Below are 16,885 nucleotides of genomic sequence, written 5' to 3'. Positions count from 1 at the left end.
TCGTTACGTTGCCTCATGATGCAGCAGATATTGCTGAATTTTTACATTTTATTTGAATGTCCCTGTTTCAGTATTCAGTTAAGTAACTAATTGAAGTCAATTTCGCGAACTACATTGGTTACATAACATTTTGTACAAAATATTAATACCTTTGTGACCCAAATATGTTTTCATAAAAAGTTTCACAATTTTTTTCTCAAAATAGACACAAAAGATGCTTTCGAAGATAAATAAATTAGTACTGAAAACGCGACTTTGTTCATCCTAATTAATGATTACTTCATCATGAATCTTGAATTCCAGCATGGCCTCAATGAACAAAGAGAAAAAAAATAACATTCAATCTTACTTGTATCTTTTTTGTGCATCACAGCTGAGACACACAAATACTGAAACACGAGTATCCATACGCAAAGAAACGCTAAAACAGCCCCCTCTATCGGACTTAATACACACTTCTTAACTGAGAGTCTATGTATTATTACTAATTTTTTTTTTTTTTAATAAACGGTAACTACATGTGTATGAAAGTTGATAAAAAGTTTTAACAACTATTGAATGTAATAGTATCATGTTTTTCTCTTAATTAAAAATATGAATTTAATTGATGTAAAAAACAAGTGGATGATTACTTGGTTTTGGTGAACATAACATGATGCCATAGGCATTAGAGATTTATGCCAATTTTTTGTGTTTTTCTCAATTTATATATTTTATAAAGAAACACGTCACTTTAAAAAAATTTTAAATAAGCAAGAAAAATTTTAAAATTTATCAATATTAAAGAAATTTTGTAGGTATTAGCATTAGTGAAAAATAAAAGCTATCTATGTCTTTTAAATTGCAAAGCAGTTCTTTATTTAAATTTTTTAATAACTATATGCTGTTAATTATTCTAATTCAGAATAAATTTTATAAAAATTATTTACTCAAAACAAAAATTAATTCAGAAGTTCTATATTTAGAAAATAACGAATAAAATTCAGAATTTTAGAATTGAAGATGATAAGCTTTGTTAGAGAGAAAAAAATCATTAAAGAAAAAGGTTTTAATTACTTCTGAAATTAAAATTTCAGGCAATCAATTTCTGATACAATATGACAGAAATATCGTGTATTTATATAGAAACAAATTCCACCTCCAGGAATTTCTAATTGCTTTGTGAGAAAATAAGCTGCAAAAACTGCAGTTGAAACCTGGAAACTGATTAATTATTAAATCAATATTTCATAAATGTAGATTTAAAACAAAACAGTAACGACACAGTATAGCGAATTTTTGCAATTTTAGTCTTTACAGGATGTCATGAAGGAAAAAATATAGATTGCGATCTTCATTTTTTGCAATTTTTATAGAAACCTGGATTAATATTCCAACCATAAGGTTAAAAATCGAAATGTATAAAATCGTGAATATTTTTTATTTATTTATTTTTATTTTAATGAAACTTGGTGCACATGCCTAGTAATATCAGGTAGCCCCAGTAACCTAACAGAATGATGAAAATTTAATTTTTTATTTACAGCTAAGATCATAAACAGCAAAAATATGTATATTTTTCAGAATCGTGTAACTGTTTATGTGCTCGATAGCGCAAAAACGCTTGAACTAGATGGATGAAATTTGGTAGACGTGATGACACTTGTAGATTTCTATCAAATTGTGAAAGAAATTAATTCATGAAAATAGCGTCTACCACTCTGATCGAATCTTAGAAAAATGATAAGTACAGAACACAAAGAGCTACACAAATGAAATCTGGTATACAGTTAAAGTGTATATTTATAATTTATATCAAGTTGTGAACGAATGTATAGACTGTCTGCCGGTCTGCACGTTCATAAGCATAAAAATGCGACAGCTCAAAAAGGCAACGACTTAAATAAATTTGTACGTAGTCTTGTTACTCAAATTGTATATCTACTTCAAATTTTGATTTTAGTTGGCCGAAAAAAAAAAGCATTCAAAGCTCATATTCAGTTTTCTTCACTACTCTACGAAACACAAAACGCTCATGTATCTCAATGAATATACAGCTTAATAAAAGAAAATCTGAGCACTAGTGTAGTTCACGTCCTTGTCTAAGATTCATATATATGCTAACACCCTCAAAAAATTTTAAAAGTCCATTAACGAAAGAAGTCTTTCTACATTAATTCTTGCAAGATCTCTGATTTTTTTTTAAAAAAATGATATTTACTATAATAATCAGCTAAGCAAAAAATATTTTCGTCTTCATTTTCTAATAATCTATAATCAATTTCTTTGGATCGCGTAATAATATATTTTAGCTGACTTTCATTTTTTGATTATATGTAAATTTTAGCAAATACTAATTGAATGATTTTTTTTTCCTGTTTTCTTCCTGTCTGCTGAATATATATATAAAAAAATTTATATTATTTTCTTTGTTCTTTATGCTTCTTTCCGTGATCGCTTGTAATTTTTGATGGGTATTTATCATATATTTACGCTAAATAGGCATATTCAAACATTAATCGATAAGCATCCGATATTTCATGCGCTATAGCAGAATCAACCATAAGTTTGTGGTTGAATTTTATTGATAGATCCTCATGGCTTAAACCAGGGATCTTAAATTCATTCGTACATGTTTCTACACATTGCTTTAAATGTAAACCCCAAATGCATTCATTTAGTATAATGATTTTTTTTTTTTAGTTCTTTTTGAAAAAGATCAAACTTACTTTAAGTTGAATTGAATGAGAGTAACTAAAGTATTTTTGTCAGTTATAGTTTCCCATGACATAAATAAACTTACTTGACCAATATATCTGATACTTTATAATATAACAATTCCTTTTTTAGTGTTTTCTAAAGAAAATAAACAAGAAACTTACCGACTCGGCGATTTGATTTCGCCCTGAAAAGTCTTCTTATGGATACTGAAATGGCAAAGGACTTCTTGGGGAAAGAATGAAAAATACCTTTGAAAACGGACCCCTTTTCAGGCAAATTTGGTGCTCCAAATTTGGTATAGGCTCAAAAATTCTTAGTACCTTTTAGGATGATCTTGATTTTTGTCCGGATGCCATAGCAAGATCCGATTTCGAACCGATTCTTTAATTTGGTGAAAATTATTGTTTTTTCAACATTACAGGATAACTGGCAAAGATTAGCTTTTACTTCATTGAAATTCATATTAAAATCCGAAATGTACTAAAAATAATATTTAATTTACGATCAAAATGGCGAACTCGCAAGGACACCGACGGAGACCAAAAAAAGCGACCGCTTATATTTTTCTGTGCGTCAGTGCAACTTTGGGACAAGTGAATGGTGTTGGTTGGTTGGGTTGACTTTCCCCGGTATGGAGAGACTTCACAGAGCTTTGCTGTCAATACTTTGCCGTGGCCGTCTTCGACGAGATTTGGAGATAGCAAGTGAATGGTGTTACCCTAAAATCTCTCTTATATGGGGAGCAGCAGAAAACACCTCAACAGAGGAGAATTCTTTTTTTTTTTCAGGGTCACTGTTCCTCATTTCGACACGCGTTAAACAAATTGTTGTTCTATGTCAGGGGTGGCGAACCTTTATGGATCAACGTGTCATTTTTTCTAAAGAAATGTTTAGTGAGGTATAGACGTGCCGTCAAATAATTTTGAATTGTGATTATTGAAAAAATAATAAAACTAAATACTAACAACTCAAAACTCTTTATATACTACGAAAAAATACATTTTGTATTATATAGTAGTCAATGTTTTAGTTATGCGTATAATTCAAACTAAAGTAACATTAGTGTGACTTCTGTTGTTGCAGATTAGATGACAAATAATTTATAGTAGGGTTGTAAGATGTTACTTTTAGCAGAATGCGCGCTGAATTGGAGTCATCTGCCAAACGGTTTCTAAGCGAATCTTTAATGTTATTCATCTCTGAAAATAATGACTCGCAGGCATAGGTAGATGAAAATATGGTTAAAATAGCACGAGCCAGCTTCTTCAAACAGTTAAATGTATCTGAAATCGAATTCCATGTTTCCAAAATTTCGTTACTGGCATTTTTACTTATATTGCTTGTTAATCTTTCTGTTTCAATCAATTCCAACTTTTTCCTTGTTTCAATAAATTTTTGAATCCTTATTGAACTAGACTGGTAATCAATCAGTTGCATTTCAAATTCTTCAATTTCCAACCAATCGAATTGGGACAAGTTCAGTTTATCAAATGAAGTCACATCAGGGTACATAATAAATTTGAGCGTTTCCAGTTATTCTTTGTGAAAATTCGATTTGAACTGTGAAAATTTCGATGAAAATTCCTTGATTGAAGAATCAATTACAGATATAAATTCCTTAATAACTTTTTCTTCTTCTGCTTCCTCATGTACATCTAAATCTTTTTTCTGATTTTATCAATTTAATCTAATCTAATCTTTCATCTAATTTTTTTCAAGTTTGGGAAGTGCTTTTAGTTTCTTGTGATAATATCGTTTCTGAAAACATGCAGTTTAGCATCAAAAGTGCGAATGAGATCCATTATGAATACAATTGTTTTATTTGTGCCTTGAAGCTCTACGTTCAATTCATTGAAATGTTGGCACATGTCTGTAAAAAACATCAATTTTGAAAGCCACATAACATTTAGCAACTGTGGGTATTGTTCTATTTCCCCCTCATTTTGAAGAAATAATCTAATTTCTTCCAAACATTCAACAATTCTTTGAAGTACGTTCTAGCGGCTCAACCAACGAACATTATTATACATTAGTAAGCCATTATACACCGAGTTGACTTCATCCAACAAAGCATCAAACTTTCGCTTATTTAAAGCCTGCGACGATATGAGGTTAACTATTTTCGTCACTAACGCCATTACATTAACAAGAGATGTTAAACCACTCTTAGCACACAAGGCTTGTTGGTGAATAATGCAGTGGAATTCAAGAATTTAATGTCCTACATCTCTTTGAAATAAACAAATGAAACCACTTTTTTTGCCCACCATATTTGGAGCACCGTCACTTGTTACTGAAACAATTTTTTTCCAATCAATTTTTTTCTCAGCAAGCGAATTTTTAACAGCCGAACAAATAGCTGTGCTCTTTGTAGTTGTTAGCAACGATGTTATCACGATTAATTCTTTCTTAATGATGTTTCCTACACAATATCGAGCAAAGACAACTAAACGCGCACATTTAGTGACGTCTGTACTTTCGTGAAGACATAGTGATTTAAAAGGAGCGGAGCTAATGTCATTTTTTTTTCTTTTTTTGTTGATCTGATACATTTCCGGCCAATTTTAAGATTCTTTCTTTTATTGTGTTTCTAGACAGAGAAACATCTTTGATGCCCTGAATTACCTTATCTTTATTATCAAAATCATCGAAAAGTGAGGACACGCATGCTAAGCAGGGTTCCTTCAAAAACTCTCCCTCTTGAAAAGATTTACTATGCCGAGCAATGACATTTTCAGCCGAGTAACCTGCTGTGCTCGTACGACACTTTTTGCTAATATATTTAATCACAGACGTCCACTGTTTATTTCTGTCTTCTGCAATTAATTGCAATTATTAAATTAATTCCCCATTTAGAAGCTACTCATTTTTTGGAAAACGAACCAAAAATCTGAATTCTGAATCAAAATCGTGATTCTGAATTCTATTCTGATTCTTCCGGTAATTCTGAATCGATGTCGAATGCCAGAGACGACATCTAAGATAGTATCTCATTCACAAAACTTTAATGTCGGAGCAACGGAAAGACTGTTTACATAAACGGATTCAACTTGCGTACGAGCCACGTACCTGAACTTTCTTTCAATGTTTTGGTCCAAGAATTCCTTGGTTTCTTTAGTTCCAACACCGGTCTCTTTGACGGCAAAGCCAATATTATTTCACGAAGACATCGCGACTAATATAAATATTTAGATTTAATAAAAATCGCATCTGGTCTAGCTAAAATGCATTTTAACAAAACACTGTAATAAAGCATTTATTTGCATTTTCTAAAAAAATACTGTTGTATAATATACTGTAAATATTCTCAATGTAATAATAAAATATTATACAATACTACATTACAGTCCTGTATTATTTTACAATAGAGTATAATAGTGAGTAAAATTTTACTCTATCGCAAATTATGTTGTGCTTCCAAATAAGGAAATGCTTGAAAATATCTCATTCCATTAATATTATTATATTAGATTTATTTAATAATATTTTATTTCAATTGAAATTTAGTAGTTAAAATAATGCTTAAAATTCTTATTAGTTGATTTACCAATTTTACAAACAATTTATTTATTATCAAAGAGACAGTTAGTGAGTCTTGCGAATCGTTCTCATCATCGTAAAGATTTTATGTTCGAAATGCAATCATAAAACTAAAACAAAACAAAACAAAACTTATTTTAGACAGTAATTTACGATTTCCAAGTAAACTTTATCATGATGCAAAGTCCATTTTGTACTAAATTTCAGAGTGCACAGTTTAAAATAAGTAAAGAAAGAAAAATGCGATTTATTTGCAGCAATATGCGAGTTTGTAACTGTGGGTTTAGTCAGAATATGGGTGATTAAAATCGATACTTCATTAATACACAGTGTTAGAAACCAAAATATGGCATGAAAGTAACAGATTTCGACTAGAAACGCAAAATATATTCCGAAGATTTAAGAAATCAGTCGTATCTAACAGTTGGCTAAGAAGAAATTAATTAAATGGAAATTTTCATGTATTTTAAAATATCTACCATAGGATAACATGGATAAAACATTTTTAGGTCAACCGTTAATATATTTTAAGATCGTCATTATGGAAATAGAATAGTTTATATTTTCCGGAATTATGTAAATATTTGAATTTAGTCCATTTGAATGAGAAAATCTTAGAAGTATTTAACTAAATATGTGTTTTTTTAGTAACTCGTTGCAAAACAATTTTGATTTTTTATATAAATTTTCATTTACAATAATACAATTTTCATATACAATGTCTATTCATAAATTGTATCTAGACCCAATAAGAAACTATTGCTGGAAATAACGTTTGACATGCAATTTCTGTAACACCTAATTCCATACTATCTATTTGAACTTTCTGGAGTCTTTAAGTTTAATATAAATTATTTAGCGATCAAATAGAACATTTCCGAAATATACGACTAATGTCATAAATCCTTTGAGCACCCATTTATTTGAAAAGATTTTCGCGTTTGAAACGTATTTAATTTGCTCATTGCGTGGAATAGTATAATATTAAAAATCTTTAAACCACTCTATCCGGCGATGATGTTAACATGGCTATTAAACATTATGACAAATTCGTGTTAAGAATCTGTAATGTTGTTTCCCTGTCATGCTAGTCCCATCACCAGAAAAGAGAGGAGAAAAAATGATGGATATAAATCTATGTTGGCCACAGGAAATTAAATGAAATTGAAGGGTTTGCTGCAAAACGGATGTAGCTCCAATTAGGGAATTTGGAGTTACATGTACTATCATCTTGTGAAATAAAAACTTGTTCGTTTGGTGCCAGAAAGATATAGATCCCAATCGTTAGTTCTGGCGTTAACTCAAGCGATGGAGCTGTTTGTCTCGTTAGTTTGTTGCCATATAGAGGTAGCTCCTGGTACAACCGCCGGTTTTCTACAAACTTGAATAATTGGAGCTACCTCCTTTTTGCAGCAAACCCATCAATTACGGAAAAGGTCAGCTCCCTTCTACCATCACTAGAAGGCATTCTGGATGTTTTGAATGGAAGCCAATTGGAGTTAACTGGAAAATATTGTGAATCCAAAATGTATGTTTCAATCCCCCCCCACTCTTTTTTGGGGGGATGGAAACAATACTAGCACTCTCGACACAGTTTCTTAGAGGGAGGAAGCATGCATATCTGTGAGAGGTTCCTTAGTAAAGCTGAATTTCGAAGTCATATTCCTGAAGGTGATGGACGTGTTCTATAAATTTTGCAATGCCATGTAATTCCTTGCTCTTCACACACAGAAATTTCTTTCAGGTTTATCCACGCCCTTCCTAAAGTAAGTTCTTATATTTTCTTTCTTCTTTTTTTTAATTATCTGAGGAAGCAAGGCTCCTATTTCTTTATCACAATTATCCAATGAAAATTCTTGTGAATATCTCTTTCTACAGGTGACATTGACGGAGCAGTACAATAGATTTAATAATTTGGAATGACGAATTAAATTCGTAATCCGTAACTTATTCGAAACAAGTGCATAAGAAGTTTCGCCCGTCAAATTTTGTTCCCAAAGGTTTAAAGAAATCGAATTCGCACATTTCAGCCAAGAAATCTAGTCATTCAGAGGAAGACATTCAAATAATGAAATAGTGCAAGTTTTGTTCTACATTATTTTAATTTGTTGAAATAGGAAAAGGCATATCTGAGATGGAAGCCGAATAATATAGATATGGAAGCCGAAAATAATATTTGTTTGGAGGAAAATACACAGAACTTATTATTTAAAATTTGTGAAATAGGAATAAATTTCTCTATTCCTATTTCTACAGTGATAAGATGTATTTCACAATCTATTCCGCAATAATAGGATATATTTCAAAATGCAAGCAGTAGCTAGATAGAAGCAGATATTTTTTAATCTCTAATTTGTGTTTGACCTCTATTTTGTGTGTGTATATCAATCAAATGTTATTTGAATTGATACCTTACAGGGACCTTTTGAGGGAAGAAACTACGAAGGAAGCACAATGATTGGAACTGGTTTGACGCCTGAAGGCATTGAAACGAATGATATCGTATACGAATTGATGAATGAAATGGGATGGAGAAAAGGACCTGTAGATTTACATGAATGGTAAGAATTTTTTGTATGTATAAAAAATAAAAAGAAAACTATATGTTTTAGAATGAGGCAAAATTTTATTCATACTTACAGTCTGACAATAGTTACTACACAAGACAATTTAAAATATAAATTTAGTGGGTTAAAAAGTGATGAATCTAGAAGTACAGCGACTGTTTCCTATTTTGTCTATATTTGTAAAATAAAACTTTAAATTTATTCTTGAATAATTTTAGCATTTATTTGGTCACTTATTTTGGGATAAATTAGTTAAGGACCAATAAGTGAAATGTTACGGATCGACTGAATTATTATTTTTAAAATTTATCTCAAAATCACCAGTTTTTGCCTTAAAGCAAAGGCGAAATCAGAAATCTCAGAATTAGTTAAATCTTATTAAAAGCTGCCATTTTAGATATTTCTTTCATATACTTGATATAACTCAGTTGTTATTTTTTAAAAATCTGGAAGAAAATTTTGAATTTTCCCTCGTCATTTAACATGAAATAATAGACGAAAAAAACTTTTTTTTAAAATATATTTTTTCAAAAATCTGCATTAACTACAAGTAGTGATGAAGGCATGGGTTTTACGAAAAAATTATTGTCTGCAGTTTGGCTGATAAAAACATATTTATAGCATTGCGTTGATGAATTACAGCGATTAAGAAGCCCCAAGAAAAGAGAAATAAAAAATTACCTTGACTGATAAAATGCATTTCCTTTGTCAAATATTCTTTAATGAGAACTCCAGGAATAATAATGGACCACATTTTAAACAATATTTATTAGTTGATTATATTTATTTAATTACATTTAATTCATTGAAATATACAAATAAACGTTGATCTTATCATTTAATTAGCTACATAACGTTTAGTATATAGAGACTAATGAAATGACTTTTGAACTTAATTGCACACACTTTATTACATAATTATATTATTTAACAATTATTATGTTTACCAAAAGCTATATATTAATTTCGTTACTGTCTACACTTTAAAACGTTCTTTCTTCAATTTGATTTAGCAATTGTAATTGCAAGATTTACAATGTCATATTTAGATAGATATTTTTTTTTAATATTAACCTACAGTTTAAAATATTATATAATTAATTAATATTATTTATTTTTATTTTATACAACATATTCTAAACATTCCTTAAGTAATTCATAGAATTTACGATCGATGATGATTTTTTAGGGTTTTTGACTTGCTAGTGAAAGAATATAATTTATTTACGGTAATTAATACGAAAAAAAAACCATTTTTGAGTACTAAATAGTTTTCTGGTAATAGAAATGTTTATTTCTTCATTTCTAACACAATAAAGGTACGAATATTTCTGTAAAATCTCATTCCATTCATGTCCAGGCTATCTTCATATGAAACGTTTATTTTTTTTCTTTTCAATTGTTCTAAAATATAATGGAACAGAAACTTCTGTTTTCAACTTTTCTAACTAAAATATAAAGAAAAAAAAACCCTTCTAATAAAAAATCATTATAATCTAAAAATTTAATAAATTATTCATTATTTAGTTGTTGCATTTAACAACTTTTTGTAATATATCTTTGACCTATAAAAATAGCCTTGTATCACAAATTACAAAATAATCCTTTTGATTTTTCAAAGCATTTTTTAATTTGTACAAAATTTTGAATTTTTTGGTACTACTGAAACTGCAATTTTTGTTTCACACACAGAAAACTTTTTTTACGAAACAATAAAAAAAAATCGTGAATTCTAATAAATCTGAAGATTTTAACATATTTTTTAAATATAATATTTGCGAAAGAATCTCCCTTGATTGGGACAATTAAAAGCCTTCTTATTATCGCTAAAAATATACTGATTATGAAAAATACGTCTTACTTAATTAATTATTAGCTTTAAATTTTGCAATTTCCAATATCTCAACAAGTGAATATGAAAATCTCACTGTTTACCATGATGTCAGCTCGAATTTAAATGCTCAAAGTCACTTTCAATAATGTTAACAATCTTTAATGCCAAGCTAAAACACTGACTCGTTCCTTAGCTAGTTAACCACTTAAGTATTTAAGCTACTAGCCGGATGAAACACTGACAACATACATTACCATCATACATGGTCAATGCAGCGGGTATTTTACTATTCAAGGATATCTAAGCAGCTACAATTATTTAAACTGATCCCTTTCCTCGTGTCCGAGGAAAAGAAGAGGGCGAGGAAAATATAGGGGCTGAAGTGGAAAGTTTGTTGGAAAAAAGACAAGGTTACTAGGATACCCGGGAATCATGATTCATGACACACCTGAAGAAGATGTATCTCTTAAGACTTGTGCGTATCAAAGTATTGTTAAGATGCATTGAATACAAGAGTAATCAACTAAATCTGATTGATAATATCATTAAATGAATTTATTCCTTAAAATGAATTATTTCAATGAATTCAGAACAGCCTGAAAGAGTTAATTGACAGGAAAGGCATCGACAAAAGATAAATAATTATAAAAACTACACATGTAAGCTCAGTTTAGTTTTGCAGGATTTATTTCAGATTTAAAAATAATAAATAAATCATTATATGCTTTAAGTTGAATTGTTGAGCTTTCGTTTCCTTATTTCCTTTTTTGGAAACATTTCTAATTGACAAATGATTTTCAAACTCTCCTTAGATGTGTTCTATGCGTCTTTTAAAATATGCTTGCTCTGAATTTTTTGTGGTATCTTATTTTAATATTTATTAAAACTTGCTTCGTTGCTTCATCTACAAAACCCCTCTTTTTATTTAAAATATCTTGAACAACCTTTGCGTCGCGATTTTTATGATTTAGTAAAATGTTTACCTCTATTGTATAGATTTCGGTTGGATGATTCGAGAAATATTCAGCTTTTAGGCGTTTTAACTATTTTTTTACGCGCTTATTGCATTTATTACAAATAGAAGAATTTTAAATATTATACTTGTAATAAAAATAAATTATATAGCCAAAAAAATTTCAAAGAATTTACTTCATAGAAATTTCAGGTTAATTTCGTTGTATAAATATTGTTTTTATTTTTAAATTTTTTCACATACTTCATAATTTAAATTTTTATAAATTCTTAATTATAAATTAATATTACTCACGTATAAAAGTTCTGTTTTCTAATAACATTTAAATGAAACATTCTGGAAACATTTTTTCATTTATGAGAGAAATTCAGAACATAGTTGAAGTCATCAATGTAACCAAAGAATAATGTCTTAAAAAGTATATTGCGTTAAGTTGCTCTTAAAAATGATGGCTTCATTGATTTTTGATGTTTCTCATTCCTTTCTTCAATTTTAGAAGTTACATAAAGGAATATAAAACTTTTTCTATATCCAATTCAAAAAGAAATTAATACTACTGAACCGGAATAATTTTATTAGATTATAACTTTATTAAGTTCCGTTAAAACATCAGTTTATTTCAGTAATAATTTATTATTTAAAATTAAAGTACAACTAGAGATATTTTTATTCCTGTTTTAATGGAGTTTTCTTATAATTTATTTAAACCAATGAATATCTGTTAAAAAGCTTTGAAAGATTAAATATATTAAAATTTTCATTCTATTCTTATATTAGGCTAGAAGATTTTGCTAGCCGTCGGTACGGTATCGAATCAGCTAAATTGCAACTGGCATTATTATATTTAAGAGTAAGTACAGTTTCTATTTGTTAAGAGGAATTATTTAGCTTAAGGAACGCTGGACTCTATTAGTTTTTTTTTTTTTTTTTTTTAAATCATTGACCTGTGAAAATTTATATATGTGTACGAAAAAAATCCTGTATTAAATATTTTTTAAAAAAAATTTCAATTATACTTAATTACTTATTTTTTTTTTACTAAAAGAATAGAATTTTATACTAAGAAATTTTTAAAGTTGCGTACTTTCTAACTTTTTATAATTATAATTTAAAAATATATTTGAAAAAGTATTATTTTTTATTTCATTTAAAATGCACAAAATTATTATTAATCATGCACAAAATTATTATTAATCATGCACAAAAGTATTATTTTAATTCATTCTTTTTGAGTTTCCATTAAAACGTTTCTCATATATCTAATACTTTAATCTGAATGAAGTATAAATTCAGAATGAATAGACAGATTCATTTAAGTATATTAGAGGCATCCTTTTTGTAAATATTTGCAGTTTTCTCGAAATTTAAGGCGCAAATTAAATTTCAAAGACTTTTAAATCGTAAAAAATATCTTTTTTTAGAAAAGTTCATTTTAAAATATTAGTCTTATGGGCCATTCATTTTAAAATATTAGTCTTTATTTTATCTATCAGCATATTTTTAATGCTATTTTATTCACATATAAGCACTGATATTTCTTATCAAAACGAGACAATTATTTTAATTGTAGAATAAGTTATAAATAAATATGATTCGGATAAGTGTATTTATGAAACATTTAATTCATCTAAAAATAATTTATCCGAATTACTTATGGTGCGGTTAAATAATTATAAAAATAATGAATGGTAGAATTTCTAGAATATGTAAATATTTAAATTGAATACATATCAAGGAAAGAAAAATGGAGTAATGGAAAAAGAGAAATGAAGTGAAAACATAGTAATATAGGAAAGCATGCAACTTTAAATATATTAATAAAAATAAATAAGGTATTAAAACTAATAAAAATATGTAAAATTTCAAAATTAAGAAATAAAAAGACCAATTGCAGTAATATTCAAGAATTCTAAATATTTAAGAGATAGATTTATTGGCATATTTCCCAATAAATATAAACGAAAAGAGTTTTTTTTTAATTTTATACGGTATACATATATATTCTGAAATCATGACACCGCTTATTTAGTGAATTTAATTACTTTTACTGTGATTACTATTTTTTACTATGAATTACTTTTACTATGATTACTATTTTTATTATTAAATGCTTTTACTATGAATTACTTTTACTATGATTACTATTTTTTATTATTAAATGCTTTTACTATGATTACTATTTTTTACTATTAATTACTTTTACTAGTGAATTTAATTACTTTACTTTTCCTGAGTTTCTTTTTGTATTATCATAGGAAAAACAAGGGTATATCATAAAACTGCCTAGTAATATTCCATTTCATTCATTAAGAGGATAAAATGCCGCAAAGATATCTGAAATTCTCGAGAATCTTTTTGCTTATATGCTTATTTGTAATAATTCTTAAATAAAAAGTTGAAGCTGAATTTTTTTTCTCTTGATGACATTTCCGCGGAGATTTAAATATCGTAGTGATAGAAATTTTATAACGTTCTTCAGAAATGAATGAAACAGCATTTCAAACCTATATTTTTATAATTCTGAAAATAAATTTATAAATTTATTGCAGAGAAGTGTATATAACGCAACTGATCCATATCGGAATCATGGAAAATATATTCTAATACGAAGGCCATCCTTAAAGTTAAGCCCCTACGTAAGTATGGTATTAAGAAATCTATATATAAGCTTCCTTTCTGAGTTCGTTATTTTTTTTTTTATTTGTTCAAACAAAATTATTTAAGAATGTTATGCTTAAATGCAAAAATTCCAAAAAGAAATACTGAGTTGAAATTCTTGACGCCATTAGCATTCTAATATAGCAGCGTTTAGTTATATATAAAATTTAATGTCTAAGAAGATGTAAATTATAGAAATATAGAGCGTAGAATATTATATTAATTTCTCTATTATCGTGGAAGAAAAATTAAATATTGTACCTCACATTTGTACCTAGTTCACCATTTTATCTTTTTCACGTCTGTTTCTTAAACTTTAAGAATAAAACGAGGAGATGAAGAATCTAAATACTCGATAAATAAAAATGTATAAAATGAGAAATCTTTTAATGATCTTCAAACCTCAAAATATATTTTTAAACTAGTATTAGGAGGAAAATGCAGTGTCTTTTATTCAGTGTTCTCAAATGAAGAAAAGAAGAAGAAAAAAATCACAAAAATATGGTATAAACAAAATACTTAAATTCCGATCAGGCAATTAGGAAAGGTTCGCAATTATTGCAAATGCATCATCATCATCTTTTCTTAAGTGACTGACTTATTCAAAATATCTACAAACATTTCATTTAGAGGAAACTACAATTTGCGGGAAAATCATATAAGAAGCAACTAAGAAATTTTTCCCATCAAACAATACTTACATGATTGTAAGCTTTCATATGATCTTGTCGCATTTAAAAGGAGCTAATTGCATTTTATCACTGTTCTTAAAAATTTATAAAATTACGATTATATTTAACCATTTTGAGAAATTGCGCATTTTCATGATCAATGTATCACCTCTTTACAGCGATAAGTTTTCAAGTCAAGCAAAAATTAATAAGTTTGTTGTTGTTTCTAATGGCACTTGTCACAGACAAGCTCGCTGACTTTAAGAAGTCATTTGTGGTTTTAAGCCAAGAGTACGTCTTTTGTTTCTTCCGTAGCGCCATCTAGGGCCAAACGTACGACTTAGTTACACACACGTCACACAGCCTTTTTATGGGGCGGACTTTGTTCATGCATTTCATTCACTCATCCACATTTAGTCCCGAATCAGAGAACGAACACCCCTACTCCAGTACCCCCAGTGGTGGAGGACTTTGTGACCTGACAGATTGATATGCGCGTGAGCCACCGCACCGCGGGGAGTCTCCAGCCTGCGGGGTTCGAACTCGCAACCCTAGGGACGCGAATCCAACGCCCTACCAACCAAGCTATCCTGGCCATTATTAAAAAGTTTATATATTCTTACTATTTTAAAACGTTATTTCTGTAAGAGAAAAAATTACTTGTGTCAATACATTTGTAGTATAGTCTGTATATTGACAATATATTAATATGCGCGAATTTTATTGTAACAGAGGTGACATTTTAAAATAACAAGAGCATATAAACTCATATTTTTTAGGACTTTTTATTTTGGATTTTTCACTTTTAGCTACATACCGACGACATTGATTTAAAAATCTTTCTTAATTTTCATTTATGATTCAAACACTTCATTCATGATTTAAGTCAAAGCATTGAGTAGTTTCTTATTAATTATCATTTAAATTTCAAAGAATGACTCGGGATGATTTGGAATGTTCTGTTTTGGTGACGAGGATAATATTCCAAGAGACACTGCGATTTCTATATTGGACTTTCACACTTGTTGGAGAACGTTCAACTCTCCAGAGCCGATTTGATTTTCATCTTGCCCACATAAATAATTTATCTGCTGTGGAATTGGATTTTGGGCCTACTTTATTTCAATCATGAAGCATGCACTTTATTATACATCATCAGGACCTGCAAATTTGATGAATGAAGAAGCACGAAAAGAAATATTTCTATGTGTTGTGACTTGTATTCATTAAAGAAAATGATAATATCTTAAGCACAAGATATGCACAAAATCTCCATGACGTTGAATTTTCTGAATACATTACATTATTATGAAAATATTAGGACAATATTTTTGGACATTTTGTGATAATATGAATGAATTAAGAAACTAAGCGAAAAGCAAAGTTTTTCTTCGAAAATGCATTAAACCTACATCATAACATTTTTTATATTTTAGGTTTGGTATGATCCAAAGGACGTATTCATAGCTTGGGATCTGTATGTAAATGCTTCCGACGATCCCATCTTATCTCAGTCACTTCTTTATAAGTAAGTAAAATTATAAGAATTTTATAAATTAACTTAATGCAATGGTCCTAAATAGCTTTCCTTTATAATATCCTATTTTGTAATAAACATCGCTTAAGATATAACCTTAGACAGTATGATGTATTTGTTTCTAATGGAATTCCTCTTATAGGCATGATCTTGTTGATATAACAAGACAAGGACTTCAGCTCACTATGGATATAATGTATCCAAAAGTTGTTCAAAGTTTCAGAAAACGCAACTTGACCGCCTTCAGGTAAAGTATTTCAACAAGAAAGAAAATATAGATAGTTTATAAAAATTTGCAGAATCGGTTGGTTTATAGGCTTTTATATTATAGGTTTCATTGAACGTAAAATTCCAAAATTCCATCGGTATAAAGAAAACGCAACAATTTTAAGCTAAGACAAAAAT

At 28.8% G+C, this 16,885-nt stretch overlaps 1 protein-coding gene across 2 annotated transcripts in view; it reads left to right on the top strand.

Moving 5' to 3' along the window:
* The window catches only part of LOC129960598 (alpha-N-acetylglucosaminidase-like), a 159,079-nt gene that overhangs the window by 120,019 nt on the left and 22,175 nt on the right, over positions 1-16,885 (top strand). For both annotated transcript variants that reach the window (XM_056074100.1, XM_056074101.1), the window contains exons 15-19: positions 8,659-8,801; positions 12,392-12,464; positions 14,164-14,250; positions 16,380-16,471; positions 16,623-16,727. In XM_056074100.1, the coding sequence (XP_055930075.1) occupies positions 8,659-8,801; positions 12,392-12,464; positions 14,164-14,250; positions 16,380-16,471; positions 16,623-16,727 (500 nt within the window). The remainder of the gene's footprint in view (positions 1-8,658; positions 8,802-12,391; positions 12,465-14,163; positions 14,251-16,379; positions 16,472-16,622; positions 16,728-16,885) is intronic.

This window comes from Argiope bruennichi, chromosome X2 (assembly GCF_947563725.1).
Source record: "Argiope bruennichi chromosome X2, qqArgBrue1.1, whole genome shotgun sequence".
Taxonomy (NCBI): Eukaryota; Metazoa; Arthropoda; class Arachnida; order Araneae; family Araneidae; genus Argiope; species Argiope bruennichi.
The sequence above is the reverse complement of the archived record's forward strand: the minus strand, read 5'-3'. Positions and strand labels throughout refer to the sequence as shown.